This window comes from Neltuma alba, unplaced genomic scaffold, assembly GCF_004799145.2.
Source record: "Neltuma alba isolate B1F8T4 unplaced genomic scaffold, ASM479914v2 tig00013387_pilon, whole genome shotgun sequence".
Classification (NCBI taxonomy): Eukaryota; Viridiplantae; Streptophyta; class Magnoliopsida; order Fabales; family Fabaceae; genus Neltuma; species Neltuma alba.
The window spans coordinates 19399-37505 of NW_021637647.1; the positions used below are offsets into that span (position 1 = coordinate 19399).

An 18107-nucleotide genomic window follows, 5' to 3' on the forward strand; every position below is an offset into this window, starting at 1 on the left:
CACGTAAGTTTGCATGAAGAATTTCTTGGTTTATGAATCAATATCGAATGAATGGGAAAGGTTAAATTTGATGCAAATTTGGCAGTCAAGACCAGATTGCCTGAAGTTTCAATAACACGAGGCCATGCATATGAAAGCGACTTCTCGTTTCGTAAGTTATACACACAACAATCCCCTTTGGAGGCACTAACTGGAAAATATGGTGCTAAAACTCAAAATCCCTCCACACAGCAAACTTCTAATGTTGATGGTTTTAAAAAGGAAATAAAAAAGAACATTTAATATGCAGCTCTCATACGCGTTAGAGTTGAGCAAGTAAAACGTTGCCCGAGAGAACTCTATAATTTGCTCTCTCTTTTCACGAGAAGATATTTTCACGCTGTGCGCTGGAATGTTAAGTTCGCAAGTTGAGAGAAAAATAGAACGAAAACTATTCCTCAAAAATAAATAAGACATTGAAAGTCCTTCGTTCTCGACTCCTGAAACATAATTTTGAAAGGGACGTTTTCTTCTCTCTCGAAAGTTGAGAAAGATGCTCGCGTGTGCGAGACCACATTGGAGCAAGCTAATCTATAAAAGGGTAATACTTGAATGCGAACCTACGAAATCCATTGTAGTCTCAAAATGAATGAGCAATGAGCTATCCCACGGAAAAGGGCATGTGAGAAAAGTAAAACTTCAGAAAAACGCTAGAACCAAATAAACTCAAAACAATCTTTACAAAATGTTTGCTTAACAAAGGGGATTTCAACCTCACTCCAATCTAGAAGACCCAGCAATTTCCTCGAATACATTATTACACTTCAGTGCCCACCACTTTGTGGACAACCTTCATCTTTTTGCCTCTCTAAGGACCACTTGACGGCCGGAATACAGTATAACCATTGACACCACATGCCATGTTTGAATAATCTGGGTAGTACGGGTACCCATCATTTTCAGGGTTTCTCATGCCAAGAAATGGCAGATCAGAGGCAGCCAACTGCCACTGGTTTTGAATCAACCCATCCACTTGCCCATTTAAATAGGGCATTGTGCTTCCCTGCGGGATATAATCCCTAACTGTGTCAAAATGTGTGCTGGATGGGCTGTAGCCTCCCTGAAACCTGTGCTCATGATAACTACGTGACCGCTCAAACTTGCAAGAACTGCTTGAGGATCCTAAATCATCACGTGAACCCAAGTCTGTGGGAAAAGTGAATTGCCGATTTAGTACCTGTGGTCCATTACTATGAGACTGGAAGACTGAGCCCTCCTGGGCCACACTCCCAATACCGTGTTCATCATCAAGCAAGTCATTGATGATATCAAGGTGTGGAAACTCATCTGCCAACAAACCTTGGGCATGCCGGCCTGATGTGCAAGCTGGAAACTCGGGGGCAATGCTGGCTACAGATCTACTGCTCACCAGCTTGTACAAGTCAAGGTTTTGAACATCATCAAGCGGGGAAGGCGGATCATAATGCATGCTCCTGGTGCCTTCTCTTTGAGAACTCTCAATCCACTGGGGCCCGCTCTGTAAAACATCTCTCGTGGCCATGCCAAAATGAACACCCTGCTGGCCACCATTAGAATCAATTCTGTCAGAACCCTGAGGCAAAAATATTGATGAGGAGGATGCCAAAGAAGGCGATTGTGAAAAGCCAGGTGATGGGTTAACTCCTGAAGTTGATGAATTGGAATAAGTGAGACTGGCTGCAGTTGAGGCAACAGAATTGCCCATTATGGCATTTCTGTAGGACTGGGGAACATAACTATGAGTAGCTGGTGATGAGTCAGGACCCAACCTGCCAACTGCACTCACTGAGCGTGCAATCGGAGGAGCTGTTTGAACCGGGGAAACAACTGGCGCAGTTGGTCTGGAACCAGGAACTAAAGGAGCACTGGATGGCCTTGATAATATAGGGACTTGTGATCTTTCACTACCTTTAACAGTTACCGTCCTCAGCATCTCAGTTTTGGGCGCAATGATTGTTGGTGATGCAGAGGTGAAGGTATCTTTATCAGACTGTTGGGAGCCAGTTGAAGTTGTTTTTCTGACATGCATATTATCGATGGTAGCACTAGTCTGATGTTCTGATTTTACCGGAACTGACGGTGGTAGACTTCTAGGGGGACTATTAGATGAGGATGGTGCTGCTGATGTCTTCTCTTTATCAATGTCAACTTGTTCTTTGATGCTAACTTTCTTCTGCAGTGAAAAATCTTCTTCCTATCATTAGAAAAGCAGATGCCACTGACATAAGGTTCAAAACATAATCACCAGTACGGAAGGGTCAGAAAGGAAACTTCAAAATAAAATTGGGCATGAATTAATTTATTAAAAAAAGATAACAAATTTAATATAAAATGTAGTCAATAACACCCCCCTCAAAAAAAAAAAAAACTAAATGAACTTTCAATGTTACTGCCGTAACCAATTTAACCCTTTCCAGATCAGTCTAGGTGCCATTTATTCATGAACAGAATTTTGCAGCAAATATCTACTTGGGCACTGCTGATCAGTCAAGATCATTTTTCATCTCTATGTACCTGATCTGATGGGAATGACGGAAGAATTGGAAAAGTACATTCTCTCCATTGCAATCAGGAAACAGATACAATAAATACCTCCTGCTATGGTTACCAGAGCCAGGGTATGAAAATATATCCAATTTATCTGAGCTTATTCCTTGAGAATAAAATTGCTTTCATCACATTTAATGTAAAAAGGTGAGAAACTAATCGGTGTTTCATCTCTCCCTTTTTCAAATTTTAGTCAAACAGATCAGACCCTTAATTAAATCTATTAAAGTTGATCTCCATAAGCAGACTACTGATTGAAACAAAGATTGAACAAACTTTCAAAATATCTCATGATAGATTATGCTTATATTTGTACTAGATATAAGTGTCTAAACAAAGGCAAAAATAAGCCAACCTTTTTCACATAGTGCTCAGGCGACTTCATCCTATCATGTGAGGAAATCTCAGCACCCTCACCCTCAGATCCACCAACCTTGCCACTTCGCAGCTCTTCATTAGCATCCCCAGCTTCTGGAGCAGAACCAGATGGCTGAACATCCAGCTCACTTGACCAACTTCCACCATCAGTTGTAGCTCTACCCTGTTGATTTTTAACTCTACATATAAAAAGTAGAAATCAATATTATTGCATATCATCAATATTCATCCAACCTGAAGAAAAATTAGGCTATATACTCACCTGCTAAGTGACCTTTGGACTTTGTGGTTTGAGAAAGCATTTCGCTTGTACGGAGCACTCATGACCACTGATGGCATTGAATCAGTAGAACATGTTGAAGAACTATCATCCATCACCGAACTGCCCCTTTTCTCAGCCACACCATTTTGTGCTGACGAAAGACTAGTGATACCATTGTTGCTAGCCTCAGCTGGAGGATGAACTTCTGATGCGTCAGTATCCCAGTTGACAAGACTAGCATCTCTGTCTTCTGAATCATGTTGAAGCACTTCAGTAACTCCATCCACGGAATCAGATACATCAGAAACATCTTCCAGGATATCAGGCTTTTCAGCAACAGTCTGCACATCCTCAATGTTAGAATCTTTTTTCTCATCAAGAGGCCTGTCTTCTAGGTGCTTCTCACTTACAGCAACAATAGGTCTCTCCTCCCTCCCCTTTTCCTTCCCTTTACGATTGTTCCGTTTTTGTTTGGTCTGTAACAAAAAGAAAGGGCCATCTGTCAGAAATTAGAAGGCATAAACACGGAGAACTCTTACAAACCCCTTGAAAACTCCAATTTAGATATAAGACCTGTTTCTTCTTTGACTTCTTTTCCTTCTCATTTACTCCTCGCCTTGCTTTCTGTTCACTTTCAGCCTGCCATGCCGCCTCTTCTTCACGGATGAGCTCTTCCTGTCTTTTCAAAGCAACAGCTTCCTGGTAAGCAACCTCAATTTTGTTGCTGCACAAATAAAGAAAACTATTAGCACATCATAACCTGAGAGGCATATCCTACAATTAATGAATTAAACAATATAAACATGCACACTATATATATATAGAATGAGCACTAGACAGCAATCCTCTCAATATGGTATGTATTTGACAAAACCAACCGCTAGCTTTTCTCATTAATTACATATCTTCCATAAATTTTACTCTGCATTCAAATAGCACCACCATGAAGTACCGTAAGATCAAATTGATACATACAAGAAACAAGAAATATGGATCACGCTGCCAATAGGGGATAACTTGATACCCATTATGCCTGATATAGCTAGCTTAAACAATGGAAGACCAAGACTGAAATTTGCAGTAAAAAGGTCCTACCTCTCTTTGAAGTATTGTACACGACACAAGATTGAAAGTACATAAGCTACACCAGTTAATACATAAACCAAGAAAACTGAATTAGAAAACAAAAGCAAGAAGATCTGCAAGCAAATCACATCCCAAAAAGCTCATTCTATGATATTAAAAACGCACAGTTTGAAGCCCCATTTGTAGTTGATAATGAAATGAGCAATGTCAGGAGAAAATAACAACATATGGGATTCTTAAATAACAATCAACAATAAGGATACCCATCATACCATGCCGATACCGTGTTCTAAATTTACAATTTGAAATCACATTAGTTACTCATTATTTTGAAGATCCCAGAACTAATTACACAAGCTACCTGAAGATGTGAGCAAGGGCAAATATTTCCACAGTCCTGCGACCCAATTCTGTAAGACGTCTTTCATCACGCTCAATAGAATCTTTATTGAAGTCCTCCCCGGAGTTTCCATCCTGTAGAAAGGGTGGAAAATGCTTCTCAGTCATCAAGATAAATCAGAAAAAGATGAACAAAACAAGTGCCATACCCACACCCCTCAGAGAATAAAAATTTCCCAGATGAATGACATAACCTTTCTATAGGTATGTATTATATATGAACTCCTCACACCAAGAAATAACAACAACTTGGTTAAACTCGTTTCTTACTTAACAATGGCATAGCTTCCAGAGTCCACAACAGCAGCAATCGAATGTATCTATATTCTATAGTAATATTGGTAGAAAAAGCAGTACGAACTAGAACTAAGAGGGTGTTTAAAAACCCCAAAAACCACTAATTAAAAATGCTTTCACACAAATCGAGAAAAAAATCCTCTCACATACTTATTTCGTATCCATAAAATCACTTTTAATGCCATGGTTTGGTTTTCACCCAAACAAAAGTGCAGATAAAATGTCACGAAATGTATATGCCTAGATTTATATACAAAAAGCATTTGCACTAGCTGCTCCTCCGTTGGACAAACTGGATTTTAAGCATCAGTGACAAACCATCCCTAATAATCTAGATCAGCATTAAAATTATATTATCACCGATAATTATTATTGATTCATGTAAAATAAAGTACTCCCATTAAGGCAGACATTTCATGCCTTAAAACTTGTCTCTCCAAAATACAATCTTGTAGAAGTGATTTTCTTCAAAATTTGAAATCTCACAAATTAAGGAATAGATACTACTCCTGAAAACATTTGAGAAAGGTGAAAACAACCCACATGCAATCTATAGTTCTATACCAAACATGTAAAATAAATTAGGACGAAATCTATTTGTTAGGTTGAACTATTGTTCAGCAAACAAAGTTTCTTACGTTGCCATTTTGTGTCAATTTGCAAGGTGTTTTTTTTTTTTTTTTTGGTTGGTTAGGGGGATAACGTTGAACAAAGCAAATAGTATGAGTTTTCTTCTTCTTGTTTAATTTGGTATTCTAAAATTAAAGGATTATTGAGGCTGTCGCTGATAAAGTCAGATTATATGAACAGCCTCAAAAACAGCAACTCTTTACCCAGGTTTAGACCAGAAGACACATCTTTTCAGATCTCTTCAACACATTCCTTCACTCTATAACCAGCTCTTAAACTGCCATCAGATTTCTAAACGGCTTGCCCACATAACCAATTACCTGCAGCTGCATGATTCCTCCATAGTTTTGAACATAAATTCAGCATCTCACCTTTGTACGATTTTGAGGACCCTTCTCATCTTTTGGAGGCAATGGCTCTACAGCAGCCCTCTCAAGTAGCAGTAAAACATCATCCACCAGTACAAACATATCTTTCTCAACACAAACTATCGGTGCCGGCATTTCTTCAGCATCCAGGAACTTTATCCTGCCTTTCTTGCTCTTCGTCTGGCCTTCAAGAGCTTTCAATCCACTATACAAAGAATCCATCACCAAGGTAGAAGTCACCTCTTTTTCTATAAAGAAATGTTTTACAACTACTTTCAAAATAACATCTGTCTTCTCCCTAGACATGCGGCGCCTGGAGTTTTGCTCAATTCCAAGCCAGAAAGCACAGAAGCTGCAGTCATTGCAGATTATATTTTGGTCAGCTAATAAAATCAGACACCAGAAAGTAAAGATCAAGCGTAAGTACATCCAAATATAAAAGAGACAGCCTACAACCTGCTGACTCAAAATTCAATCTATAATATACGCATAGCTTACACATGCACAAAATCTTAGCTCCATTAAGTGCAGAGCCCAAATTTATCATGTTTTAATGTATAAAAATAACTAAGTAAAAAAAATTTCTCCTTACTATACACAATCGCATGTTCCATACCCTCATGCTTTAGAATTTGAAAAGTAAGCATAAAGTACCTTGACCACCTAGCTTTATCCTCTATCAACTTCCCAAGCTTGCTTCTTCTCTCTTCCACAAAACGACGGCAAATTTGTTCTACATTTGTCAAATATACCCTAACAAGTTCTCTCCTATACTGACAATCAAGGCAACGAAAAGGCCTGTCTGCTTTCTCCCTGTGAATCAGAAACAAACAAAAAAATATTAAGCATCTGAACCAAAAGTTCCAAGCAGCAATGAAAGCTCAGTCTATTAAGAGAAGAAAGAGATCAGCATAAAAATAAACTGACGTTTTATATAATTGTCATAGGCATTTAGTCAGCCTTCATGACTTCGCATAAATTCTGGATTGCTTTGATGATCGCATTATCAGTTATAAATCTGAATATACCCAAGAGAATAATTATGTTTTCACTCCTAATTACTATAAATCTTGATTTTCTCCCTGGAATGAAAACTTTCCATTTAATCTCATCTTTTCACCATAATTCTACAAATTAGATGTTTTCCATAACATTTGATTTCCTTTATTTTCTTAGCTTTATTTCCTTGTCACTTTCCTAACTACTACCACAACAATTAATATACAGATGTGCAACACATGAATCAAAGCTTAAGCCCATCATGATGTAATTGTTCCAAAACATGTCACCTCAAATATCACGCAAGAAGCAAAAGGCCACAAGTAACTTTTACAATAAAAATCATAACTGATTTAAATCTGAAATGAATTATTCAAACATTAGAGTCATTAACTCATATATGTTCCCTTGGTAACAAGATGTCAATCTCTATGAATTATCCTATCATTCTGCCCCAAGCTGGCCAAGCATCAAGTAGGAAAGCTGGAAAAGAGAATGTTTCATGGATTCAAATCTTCAGTAACAGGTAAAGGAGAACAGTGGAGAGAACCTAAAAGTTTAAAGGACATCGAATGAGACATCAAGTGAGTGAATAATTTCATGGAGTCATGATGCCAGTCCCACAAATTTTACTCAAAAACTACTTTGGAAGAAAAAAACACATTGAGAAAGTAGCTGCCTTCCTCTTCACTCGCAGTGGCAAACATGCAGGTTTATAGTCCGTACAAACACACAATATGCATTAAAAAGTAAAAAATTAGATTATACATAAATACACCACAGAACACCTGATGACTTGAACTTGAGCTTTAATGATCAGATTGTCAGAAGTGTCCACAAATCCATCATACACTTTTGAAAGCTCCATGAACTTTTTCCAACCCCAGTCATGCTCCTTTTTCCAGAATCGATGCAGTGTATCTGGAAAACTCGAGTTCAAGTTACTAAAAAGGGCTGATACAAAAATTGAACACTACAATAATTATGAATTACAAAAGGTATTAAACAACAGACCAGAATATTTTGATTTTTTTGGATCTTTATTCACCACAGCTATTGTAAATTGTGCAAAATGACTCCACCCTGTACCAAGCCCAGAAGGCAGAAAAGAAAAGGTCAAGCATTATCTGATCAACAAGTGAAGCTAATGATCACCAATACAGTGTTAGAAAGTTCAATAATCAAACCTGGAAGAAGTTTGTCATGATTAGCTACACATAAAAACAATGACAGATGATTGCAGACGTCACAACCTTGTGGATAAATTAAGATGTACCTGCCACACACCATATCAAAGTTAGGTCAATCAAAAAGTGAAAACTAACAAGTGCATAAGTTTCAAATCATAAGTACCATCACAGAAAATCATAAAAATAAGTTAGATGAAAAATACGCTACCCATGAATGCTGATTATTGTGATATTTATGATATAAGACAAAACCTTCACAGGTGTGACGACAGATAAGTTATCACTAGGATGACAAATTGGTGCATGATATTGTAACCTAAGAAAAAAAATTGGCGTATGATACAGCCATAGGCTCCTCCAACATTCAATGATCTATGAGCTCTCGAAATTGCAGAGTACTGGAATTGCCTATAATTCCCTAGCCCCATATTTGGGAATGTTCAAGATCACTCAACCATTATTGATCAAAGGCCAAAGCCACAATGAAAAAAGGCTAACAAAGAGAAATGGACCGTGAATAGGAGAGGGATTAAAAGGTTACTCTTTTCATGATCCAACAAAAAGAAAATCATCGCCTTTTAAACTAACCCAACTATTTTTATCAGCCAATAAAGGGAGAAAAAGATTACTATGCCTCCACAGTAAAATTTCACCTGAAGTGCATTGTATGCGTCTCAAAATTTACCATAAAACAAACATAATCACGCTGCATCTAATGAGGAGGGGGGGTAATGCATACTTAAGAGATTACACATTCAAGAAAAGAAGCTAAAGCATACATATATAGAAAAAAGTTTAAATGGAAATTACAAAAACAACAGAGAAAATAAAGCACGGAAACATGCATACATGTCAAGCCAATAATTTTTTTATCTTAAAGCTTCATACCATTTGTAGCCGCCAACCTCAAATGCATTACTACGAAGCTCCCTTTTGGTAATCTGAGAAAATTTTTCGATCTTCCATGTGTATTTTCCATATAATTCAGAAGGTTTTGGACCTGGTAAAGAAGAAGACTAGATATTTGAACAACTACAATTTTTATGTAACATATAAGATTTGGGACAATTAACTAAGGATCCATGCTGGTAGACTGAATGACAAAATGGATTAAAAATTCTATCATTCACAATGGATACACAAATGGCTGGCCAAGACCAAAATAGCTTATCCAAAAGAAGAGGCTTGCCAATGTCATGGACTGTAATTATTTCTAAAATTTGTACGAACCAAAAATTTTTAACCATGGCTCTCAATATGAGCAGCAATAAATAATAAAATAGTACAATTAATTGATAGCATGCTTTTTCCAAGCTACAGATCATGATATATTCACTTCTTACAATCGCTGATCTATTAAAAATAAAATGCTGATAATAAATCATCTGAATGAAAATGCTTTTTAGGGGGAAAAATCCACATTTAGTACAACATTGCATTACGCTGATTACCATCTCTCCATCTCACTTCGTAGTACGGGAATCAAAATAACACATTTTCTGCAATGTAACAATTCAAATTACAAATATAGATAAAGTATAAACAGAAAAAGAAATATACCACCATCATCATCGTCATCAGTATCCCAGTACGGGGGTGAAGTAGATGGAGTTCCATTTTCAACCTGCTCAGAAGACCTCCATTCCGCCAATGCTTCGCCAGATTGACAGCCCTGCCCACTTGAAATTCCATCGACAGACTTTCCAGCTCCAGAGTCGTCAGTCACAACCCCAGCCATTCCCTGCTCAGAAACTATTTCACTAACACTTCTCTGGTAACACCTGCTAGATAGTAAGCACAGAAACAAATAGTCAAAATAAGTTCTTAAACGCCACTTTGCTTTATAAGATAGTGAATCATTCCAACATTTACAGCATCATTGCCTAGTTGCATCAAAATATCGTATAACATAATAAATATAAAAAGTCAACTGATAGTCATTTACCACTTACTTCTTGTCAGTTTTACATAACAGGCTCGAAAGCCGTCGGCATATATCGTTCCAAATGATAGAAAACAGAACAGATTTAAAACCCATATTGATATTGTAACAATCAGGACCTAAGAGAACGCCGGCACCCTCCTTGGAGCCAATGTGTCCTAGTAGGAGGCTAGCTTCTCATTTATCAAAACTCAACACTCAACATTTCCAGCTGAAGGGGAAAAGTGAAAAACTTCAGTTCTGATGCCGCTCCTGATTATTACTGCCCACCAAATACCCCCTACATTTTCACCAAACAAAACCAAAAACCCACACCGAGAAGGGGAAAAAGTATCAATAAAACCCTAAAATGGATATGTAAAATAATGAGAAATTAAGTTCAGAACCGGTCAGATGGATTAAAACAGCCCCTAATTAAACCCATAAAATAACGAGATTACGTTCCCAGCACAAGAAGCTCAATTAAAGAAATCCAAAAACACGATAAACCCCGAAACAATCCATGGCAAAAACGAACAAGATCTTGGGCAATAATCCCCAGAAAAACCATTGATCAAAATCCGCCGAATGACGCAAAGGAAGACCAAGGAATATCCAGACAACAATTATGACGGAGTATGGAATTACAGACGGCATCGCTTGGATCCACTAGGCATACAAACCTGAAATCGAAGGCCAGAGCTTTTGTCAAAGGGCCAACCCGACCTCTGAGATTTTAGAGAGAGACAAACGATGAGGGAGGAAGAGAGAGGTCGAGGTGAGCAGTAACACAGAGCAAAGGCGGAACCAAAAAAGAAAATAGCATTTATTTTTATTTTAAAGAGCTCCTTTTATTTTTATTTTCTCACAAATCCAACAGATTCTCGCAAGAAAATCCTGGAGGAGGAGGACGACGCTGAGGCCGGGGGATGGGACTGAGGGCGAAAGTCCAAACAAAATTCTCCGCCCTTCTCCAATAAATGTATATGTCTGTCTAATTTTTCGTGAATATTATGAACACGGTTAATTTTAATTAAGATCTATATTATTAATATTAGTTATCGTATCCTCTGTTTTTTGGGCAAATTAATTAACAACTTTAAACAAATAAGGTCGGTGACGAAAATGCGAAACTGACTTAGCCGAAGACAGCAATTTTCATACGCTTCGCTTGTTGTTTTTCTTCCCAAGCGTCATGTTGCTTTTTTGTTGTTTGTGGTGAGTCTCATGGTTACACATATCATGCTCCCTCCGTTTTAGATGTAATTCACGTCGTGGAAAGTTTAATGGTATTTGGCACATGAGGTAGTTTGTGAATTTCTAAAAGTTATTAGTGTATTTTTCTAAAATGCTCATAAGAGTAAATTAAAATTACTTCTCTCTCTTTATTAACACTATGGTCCATTTCCCATGTATTTAAAGAAGGGTAATTTTTTTTAAAAAAATATTAACCACCTTTTTGTTTTTCTTAATAAGCTCGTGTTAGGTGGAAACGCCTTATATTTAAACCGGGGAATTATATATGCTTAACGCTATAAACAAAATAACTGTGTTGTGAGATGAGGATGGAATGCTTAATTAAAATTGGTAATTTGATTAGCATTATTAATTCTGCTTACTCTTTTATTTTACATCTTCTTTTATCAAAATTTTATAATCCTAATTTTTTTAATTTTTTAAATCAAATTTATTAAAATTTTTCGTCCTCTCTCTTCCGTTCCAATTCTCTCATATCAATTGCACGGTAAGCTAAAAATTTGTCAAAATAGGATGTCACAGAGTCAAAGATATGGAGTTTGACGGTTTGCACATGTATTAGTAAATTGAAGTTGGATCGCATATTCAAGAAGTGGGAAGAGCGAAATCACGACATGCTCGTTTTACATTAACACATAGGATTACAAGGATTCATGAGGATATTTAAGGCCAAGATGGAAAACGGGCATGGTGGAGTGGGAGGCAAAATAGATAACTTTTTATTTTTCTCATTTTTAGTGTTATAACTAGTTAATTAATTTGAATAGATTATGATAGTTGAATAAATTACTTAATTTTAATAATATGGTGTGAACCGGTTTGAATGATTATATTATTCTTGGTTCTATTTTTTTTATTCAATTCGTAATATCTCAGTCATTATAAATTTAAATGAATTTTAATGATGATTTTGATATAATGATTATTATTTTAGTTATTGAAGAACAGTAAAGATGAACATTCTCAATATCATTGTATTCTATTATTGTTACAATCAAACTAATATAATATTTTTTTCTATTTTGTTATTAGTGACTATTAATATTGTTGTATTTTGTTATTTTTAATTAAACTATATTATTTTAATATGACTCGGTTAATTTTGAGTTAATCCTAATCCAATCTATTGACATTTAAATTACCACCTCAACTAATTTAATGTTCAATCTGATTTTGTATTTTTTGTTGATATGATTTGATATCTTTCTAGATATAGATTTGCATTTATCTTTGCGTTTCTTACTATTTTGTATTAAGATTTATTAGTCTTGTTCCTTGTACTTATTATATATTAATGTGCTCGTATCATTTCAAAATATATACAATTCGTGCCACCGACATTTCCTCTCTCTCTCTCTCTATCTCTAAGAGGGAAAATCAAGAGGTGTTTGACAACCCTCAAAAATACTTTTCAGAAATACTTTTCCGCAAAATGAGACAAATTCTTTCATTTATTTATTTCATAAACCGTAAAAACAATTTTAAAACCATAGTTTGGTTTCCATCCAAATACGTCCCCAATAGAAAAATGAAAACAGGGAAGGACTCCTCGTTTTAACTAATTTAAGGCAATCCCAATACTGACTTATTAATAAATACCAAAGCCACCGATTTAACAGACTCAACGGATTTTCCTTTTTTCCCCCCCCTGATATAATACCAAGCTCAACAATTTATTTATTCATAATACGCCAATTTGATCCAGTTGCATTTTGGAACTCAAATCCTGAAATGAAGAAGAGCAGAAGTCCCATCCAGCCCTTTTGCATTGTAGTAAGCTACATATCCTGCAACACTTGTTTCACTATATTTTGGAGGGTTATCTTCAGATATCAGTTCCTCTATGGGTCCAAATAGCTTTGGTGATGCCTTCAAACCATCTCTAAAAAAGCTAGCAATAGATATTCTTGGACCCTTGATATTGGCCAATACTCTGTGTTCGACACTCTTGAATTTGTCATTTGTTATAAGCTGCACTAGAAGAAAACTATTCATTACCAACACGTCATGTGTGAATTCAAATATCACATTACCTTTCTTCTACCCTCTAACAAATAAGAGTTGCAAGAAAAAACAGAAGCGCATGAAAAAGAAGAGAAAGCTTGCCTGCAGAAGGTCACCAATGTTAACAACTAAAGCTCCAGGAGCCGGTGGAATATCAATCCATGTGTTCTCGTAAAGAACCTGAAGGCCACCTATGTGGTCATGGAGAAGTACTGTGAGAAAGTCACTATCAGAGTGCTTCGTGGTTCCCAAAGTGAGGTCTGGTTCAGGACAAGCGGGGTAGTAATGGCCAAACCTTAAAGCCCCTCAGCACAACCCATGTCTCTCAAATGATTCGGGTTTAGACCAAGAGCTTCTGATAATAACTCAAACAACAATATTCCCAATTTCATCATGTGCTTTCCGTATTCCAGTAATATATCTCTGCAATTGGATGCAAGAAGTAAACCAAAAGCTAGATACTTCAAATCTCACATTTTAAACTTCAACTATATTTGTTGTGAACTAGAATTCAATTATGTATGACCTAGTTTGCCTAAAAGCAATGAAAACATACCTGCATATGTCTGGCAAGTCTTCTGGTTTTGGAGGATCAGGAGCGATGTTATACATAGTATCCCTCCAGTTCAAAGCTGGTGAACTGTAAAGATCAAAGTTGCTATTATACACAAAAGGTTTCATTTGATCTCGTGTGTATATTTTCTTTTTGACCTCCAGATCTTGCTCATGAAACCTTCGTACTCCAGCTATAATGTCATCAAGAACATGCAGAGGAATACCATGATTGACCACCTGAAAGAAGCCCCACGTCTCAGAAGCTTCCCTAACTCTTTCAACTATTTCTTGGCGCTTGCTGGGCCCTTTATCAGCATCGGTGAGGTCTAAAACAGGAATAACATGCTTGTTGTCTCCCAAATTCGAAGGTTGTTCAGAATGATCAAGAGGATGATGGAACAAAGGAGGAATCTTGGTGACTCCTGCATCAACGAGCCCCTTGACGCCAGCTTTTGTGTCATCAAATGCTTTGCGCTCAATTTGGTCCTCAGATTCCGACTGCCGTGTGATTCCCATTTTCCTCAGACTGAAACAGAAGAAAAGGTTGGGCACGATATAAACAGAGGACCTTCTCGTATTTGAGCCCAGAAACTTGAAAGTACAGGTGAGGTTAAATAGCAAAAGCCATTTTGAAGAGAAGCCAAAAGCAGTGAAGTAAAGGAGAGAGACGAAAAGATGAGAGGGCAGATTAGACAAGACGCGCCTGAAAGTTTGTGGTAAAATGGTAGCTGAGACTTTGGGGCAAAGCATTAATTTCGTGTTTTTCCCTTGGCCTGCCACGCTTCAAAATAAGAAATATATAGCTGACTACTTGACTGTGATAAAATACTTTTTCAAAATAAAACATATATGTATTTATCGCACTCGCTTAATTCCAGTATTTTTACACATCCAAAAAAGTAATTTCTCTTTCAGTATACGAATGCAAGGAGAAAATTTACACATTAATTTATATATTTAATATTCGATTACATGATCAAATCTTTTTTAGAAAATACTTATAATTTTTTTGACATTCTTATACAAGAGAAGAGATTTATACACTCGTTTCTCGAGTGTTGTTTTAAAATAGTTATAACCTACGTGAATATTAATTTAACATTTCTAAAACACACAACTCCTTGGCCAATCTATTTAGTGTGCGATTAAAATTTCTGTGTGTGTCGTAAAAATAACTAACAACGTCCTGTTACTCCTTTGTATTATCGCGCGTACCAAAAGGCATCTTTCAATGATTTTCTTCAATTGAGTATATGCTTTAAAGGTTTGATAAAGTGATTTGCATCACAAGACTTCAACCACAGCTCTTTATGCAAAAACCAAAAGCATCTCACATGTGTTGTTATCAAGTTATGGAGACGTTGTGGCATTTTGCTATATGGAACTTTTATGCCCATTATGCTACTTCTAATCTCTTAAATATTTACGAGATCAATTCCTAAATTTTGTTTAAAGGCCACTTCAACGTTCATATAGGAGGGGTTTGTTATTATTTCCTTTGCTACTTCCTACATTTATTTAATGAATAATAAAGCCACAACCTAATCAAATTCAATGGTTTTATTTTTGTTTTGGCCAAATACCAAGTTCAATCGTTTGTTTTGCTATTCTAAGTCTCTGATTCATTGATGCCAAGGGGTAAAAAAAAAGTCAAAAAATGGCATGGCTTCCTTCTAATTGACTTCAGAGGAAGATCCGTAGGAAAATGAGAATAGGGGAGGGGCTCTTCGCTTTAACTAATTTTAAAGAAATCTCAATACTGACTTAATAAACACAAAAGCCACCAACATCAAGTTCAACAGCTTTTCTTTTTTCTTATCTAAGTTCAATAATTTATTAATTTATGATACACCAATTTGATCTTTTTGCATTTCAGAACTCAAATCCTGAAATGAAGAAGAGCCGAAGTCCCATCCAATCCTTTTGCGTTGAAGTAAGCTGCGTACTCTGCCACAGTGGTTTCTCTATATTTGGAGGGTTATCTTCGGATAACAGTTCCTTCATAGGTCCAAATGGCTTTGCTGATGCCTTCAAACCCTCGCTAAAAAAGCCAGCTACAGATATTCTCGGACCCTCAAGATTGGCCAATACTCTGTGTTCTACACTCTTGAACTTGTCATTTGTTATAAGCTGCGCTTGAAGAAAACTATCCCTTACCAACACGTCATGGGTTAATTCAAATATCAAGTTGCAAGAAAAACACAGAAACGCTTGAAAAAGAAGAGAAAGCTTGCCTGCAAAAGGTCACCAATGTTAACTACTAGAGCTCCAGGAACTGGTGGGATATCAATCCATGTGTTCTCGTAAAGAACCTGAAGGCCACCTATGCGGTCTTGAAGAAGCACTGTGAGAAAGTCATTATCGGAATGCTTAGTGGTTCCCAAAGTGAGGTCTGGCTCAGGACAAGCAGGGTAGTAATGGCCAAGAGCTATAAGCCCCTCAGCGCAGCCCATGTCTTTCAAGTGATTTGGGTTTAGGCCGAGAGCTTCTGACAATAACTCAAACAACAACGTTCCCAAGTTCATAATGTGTTTTCCGTATTCTAGTAATATATCTCTGCAAGAAGATGCAAGAAATAAACCAAAAATTTAAAGGGAAGACTTCAAATCCCATATTTTAAGCTTCAACTATGTATGTTGCAAACTATAATTCTTCAATTATACATGACCTAGTTTGCCTAAAAGCAATGAAAACATACCTGCATATGTCTGGCAAGTCTTCTGGTTTTGGAGGATTAGGAGCGATGTAATACATAAAAGTATCCCTCCAGTTCAAAGCTGGGGAACTGTAAAGATCAAAGTTGCTATTATACACAAAAGGTTTCATTTGATCTCGTGTGTATATTTTCTTTTTGACCTCCAGATCTTGCTCATGAAACCTTCGCACTCCATCTATAATCTCATCGAGAACGTGCAGAGGAATACCATGATTGACCACCTGAAAGAAGCCCCACGTCTCAGAAGCTTCCCTAACTCTTTCAACTATTTCTTGGCGCTTGCTGGGCCCTTTATCAGCATCGGTGAGGTCTAAAACAGGAATAACATGCTTCGTGTCTCCCAAATTCGAAGGTTGTTCAGATTGATCAAGAGGATGACGGAACAAAGGAGGAATCTTGGTGACTCCCGCATCAACGAGCCCCTTGACGCCAGCTTTTGTGTCATCAAATGCTCTGCGCTCAATTTGGTCCTCAGATTCTGACTTCCGCGAGATTCCCATTTTCCTTCTCTTTATACAAGTTCCTGCCTCAGATACAAGATACAGCATCAATGAAGCAAGCTAGTTTTTCTGTTTTTGTTTATATCTATAGGCACTTTTAATTCTTCAATTGTACGTTACAATTTAGTCATGTTAATTTCAACCAAACTAATACTGCTGAGTGATTGTTCTGGACTCTTTTCTCTTTTGGCTCTCAATAAATTTTTTTATCTGATCAGTATTAGAAAGACTCCCAAAATTGTCGTTGTTTTCTTCCACGAACAAAGAGTTATTTATATTATTCACCATAAATAATTTATTCTGTCATACAGTTTAATTGAACACTTCAATGTCTACTTATAGAGAGATTCTGAACTTGTTCTAAAATTTTATAAAATAAAAACGAGGACAAACAGAGAACCTTCTTGTTTTGAGCCCAGAAACTTGAAATTATAGGTGAGCCTTTTGAAGAGACACCAACAGCAGCAGAGTATCGGAGAAAAACAAAAAAGATGAGAGGGGAGATTGGAGACGCACCTGAAATTCCAGCGGTTGTAGTCAGTAGACTTCACTTCACTTATCTTCCTTGACCACAGCAGATCATGAAGAAAAGAAAGGAAGTTTGTGAGAGAGAGATATGTGAAACGTACGGCGGAGCGTTGTGAAGAGATCGATGAAAGCCTGAATTAAGCATAAAGCTCGAAAATACGGAATAAACAAAATCTTCTTGTTGGTCAAATATACAAGGCGATCGAAAGGATAACTCAGCAGTGTGTGCTCTTTAAACTACCAAAAAGTCAAAAACTATCCGTCTTTTCCAAGAGAAATTCTTGAGTGCTCTGTCCAACAGAAAGCTCCATCTCATATAATTTCAATTTACTTGTCAGCCTACTACTGTAATTAATTAATTTATGATATTAGATGTTACTTAAAAAATGCTTTAAAGTGTCATATACAACTGAACATAAATAAAAAGAAATAAAATTAATTAAAAAAAAAAG

General features: G+C 36.8%; 2 protein-coding genes and 1 pseudogene across 5 annotated transcripts; all 3 read right to left on the reverse strand.

Annotated features, from left to right (window-relative positions):
• Positions 1–662: 662 nt before the first annotated feature.
• Positions 663–10951, reverse strand: LOC114736926 (TNF receptor-associated factor homolog 1b). Of its 4 annotated transcripts, none has more exons than XM_028924809.1 (13): positions 10779–10951; positions 9735–9955; positions 9063–9174; positions 8172–8260; positions 7999–8067; positions 7773–7905; positions 6640–6798; positions 5989–6337; positions 4653–4765; positions 3779–3929; positions 3206–3681; positions 2921–3122; positions 663–2212 (listed from the first exon to the last, which is right to left on the reverse strand). In XM_028924809.1, exons 2-13 carry the CDS (start codon positions 9910–9912, stop codon positions 848–850), a joined length of 3396 nt encoding a protein of 1131 aa, XP_028780642.1. In that variant the 5' UTR covers positions 9913–9955; positions 10779–10951; the 3' UTR covers positions 663–847. The 4 variants fall into 4 exon arrangements, with proteins under 4 accessions (XP_028780642.1, XP_028780644.1, XP_028780640.1 ...); XM_028924811.1 differs by having other exon boundaries at positions 9735–9958; XM_028924807.1 differs by lacking the exon at positions 10779–10951 and adding an exon at positions 10127–10396.
• Positions 10952–13338: 2387 nt separating this feature from the next.
• LOC114736925 (1-aminocyclopropane-1-carboxylate oxidase homolog 1-like) lies at positions 13339–17691 on the reverse strand (annotated as a pseudogene).
• Positions 15638–17726, reverse strand: LOC114736923 (1-aminocyclopropane-1-carboxylate oxidase homolog 1-like). The gene is given in 5 exon segments (XM_028924804.1): positions 15638–15885; positions 15888–16041; positions 16146–16467; positions 16610–17150; positions 17644–17726. Coding segments are annotated over 4 exon segments (1089 nt in total). The 5' UTR covers positions 17128–17150; positions 17644–17726; the 3' UTR covers positions 15638–15790.
• Between the last annotated feature and the right edge of the window lie 381 nt (positions 17727–18107).

Bases quoted from the DNA above. Each gene is read 5' to 3' on its own strand.
- LOC114736926 (XM_028924807.1), bottom strand. From the start codon at position 10,212: ATGGGTTTTAAATCTGTTCTGTTTTCTATCATTTGGAACGATATATGC. The intron at 7,906-7,998 runs GTCTGTTGTTTA...CGAGTTTTCCAG, and splicing joins AAAAAAATCAAAATATTCTG to ATACACTGCATCGATTCTGG. The intron at 3,930-4,652 runs GTAGCTTGTGTA...TTATTTGTGCAG, and splicing joins GCCCTTGCTCACATCTTCAG to CAACAAAATTGAGGTTGCTT.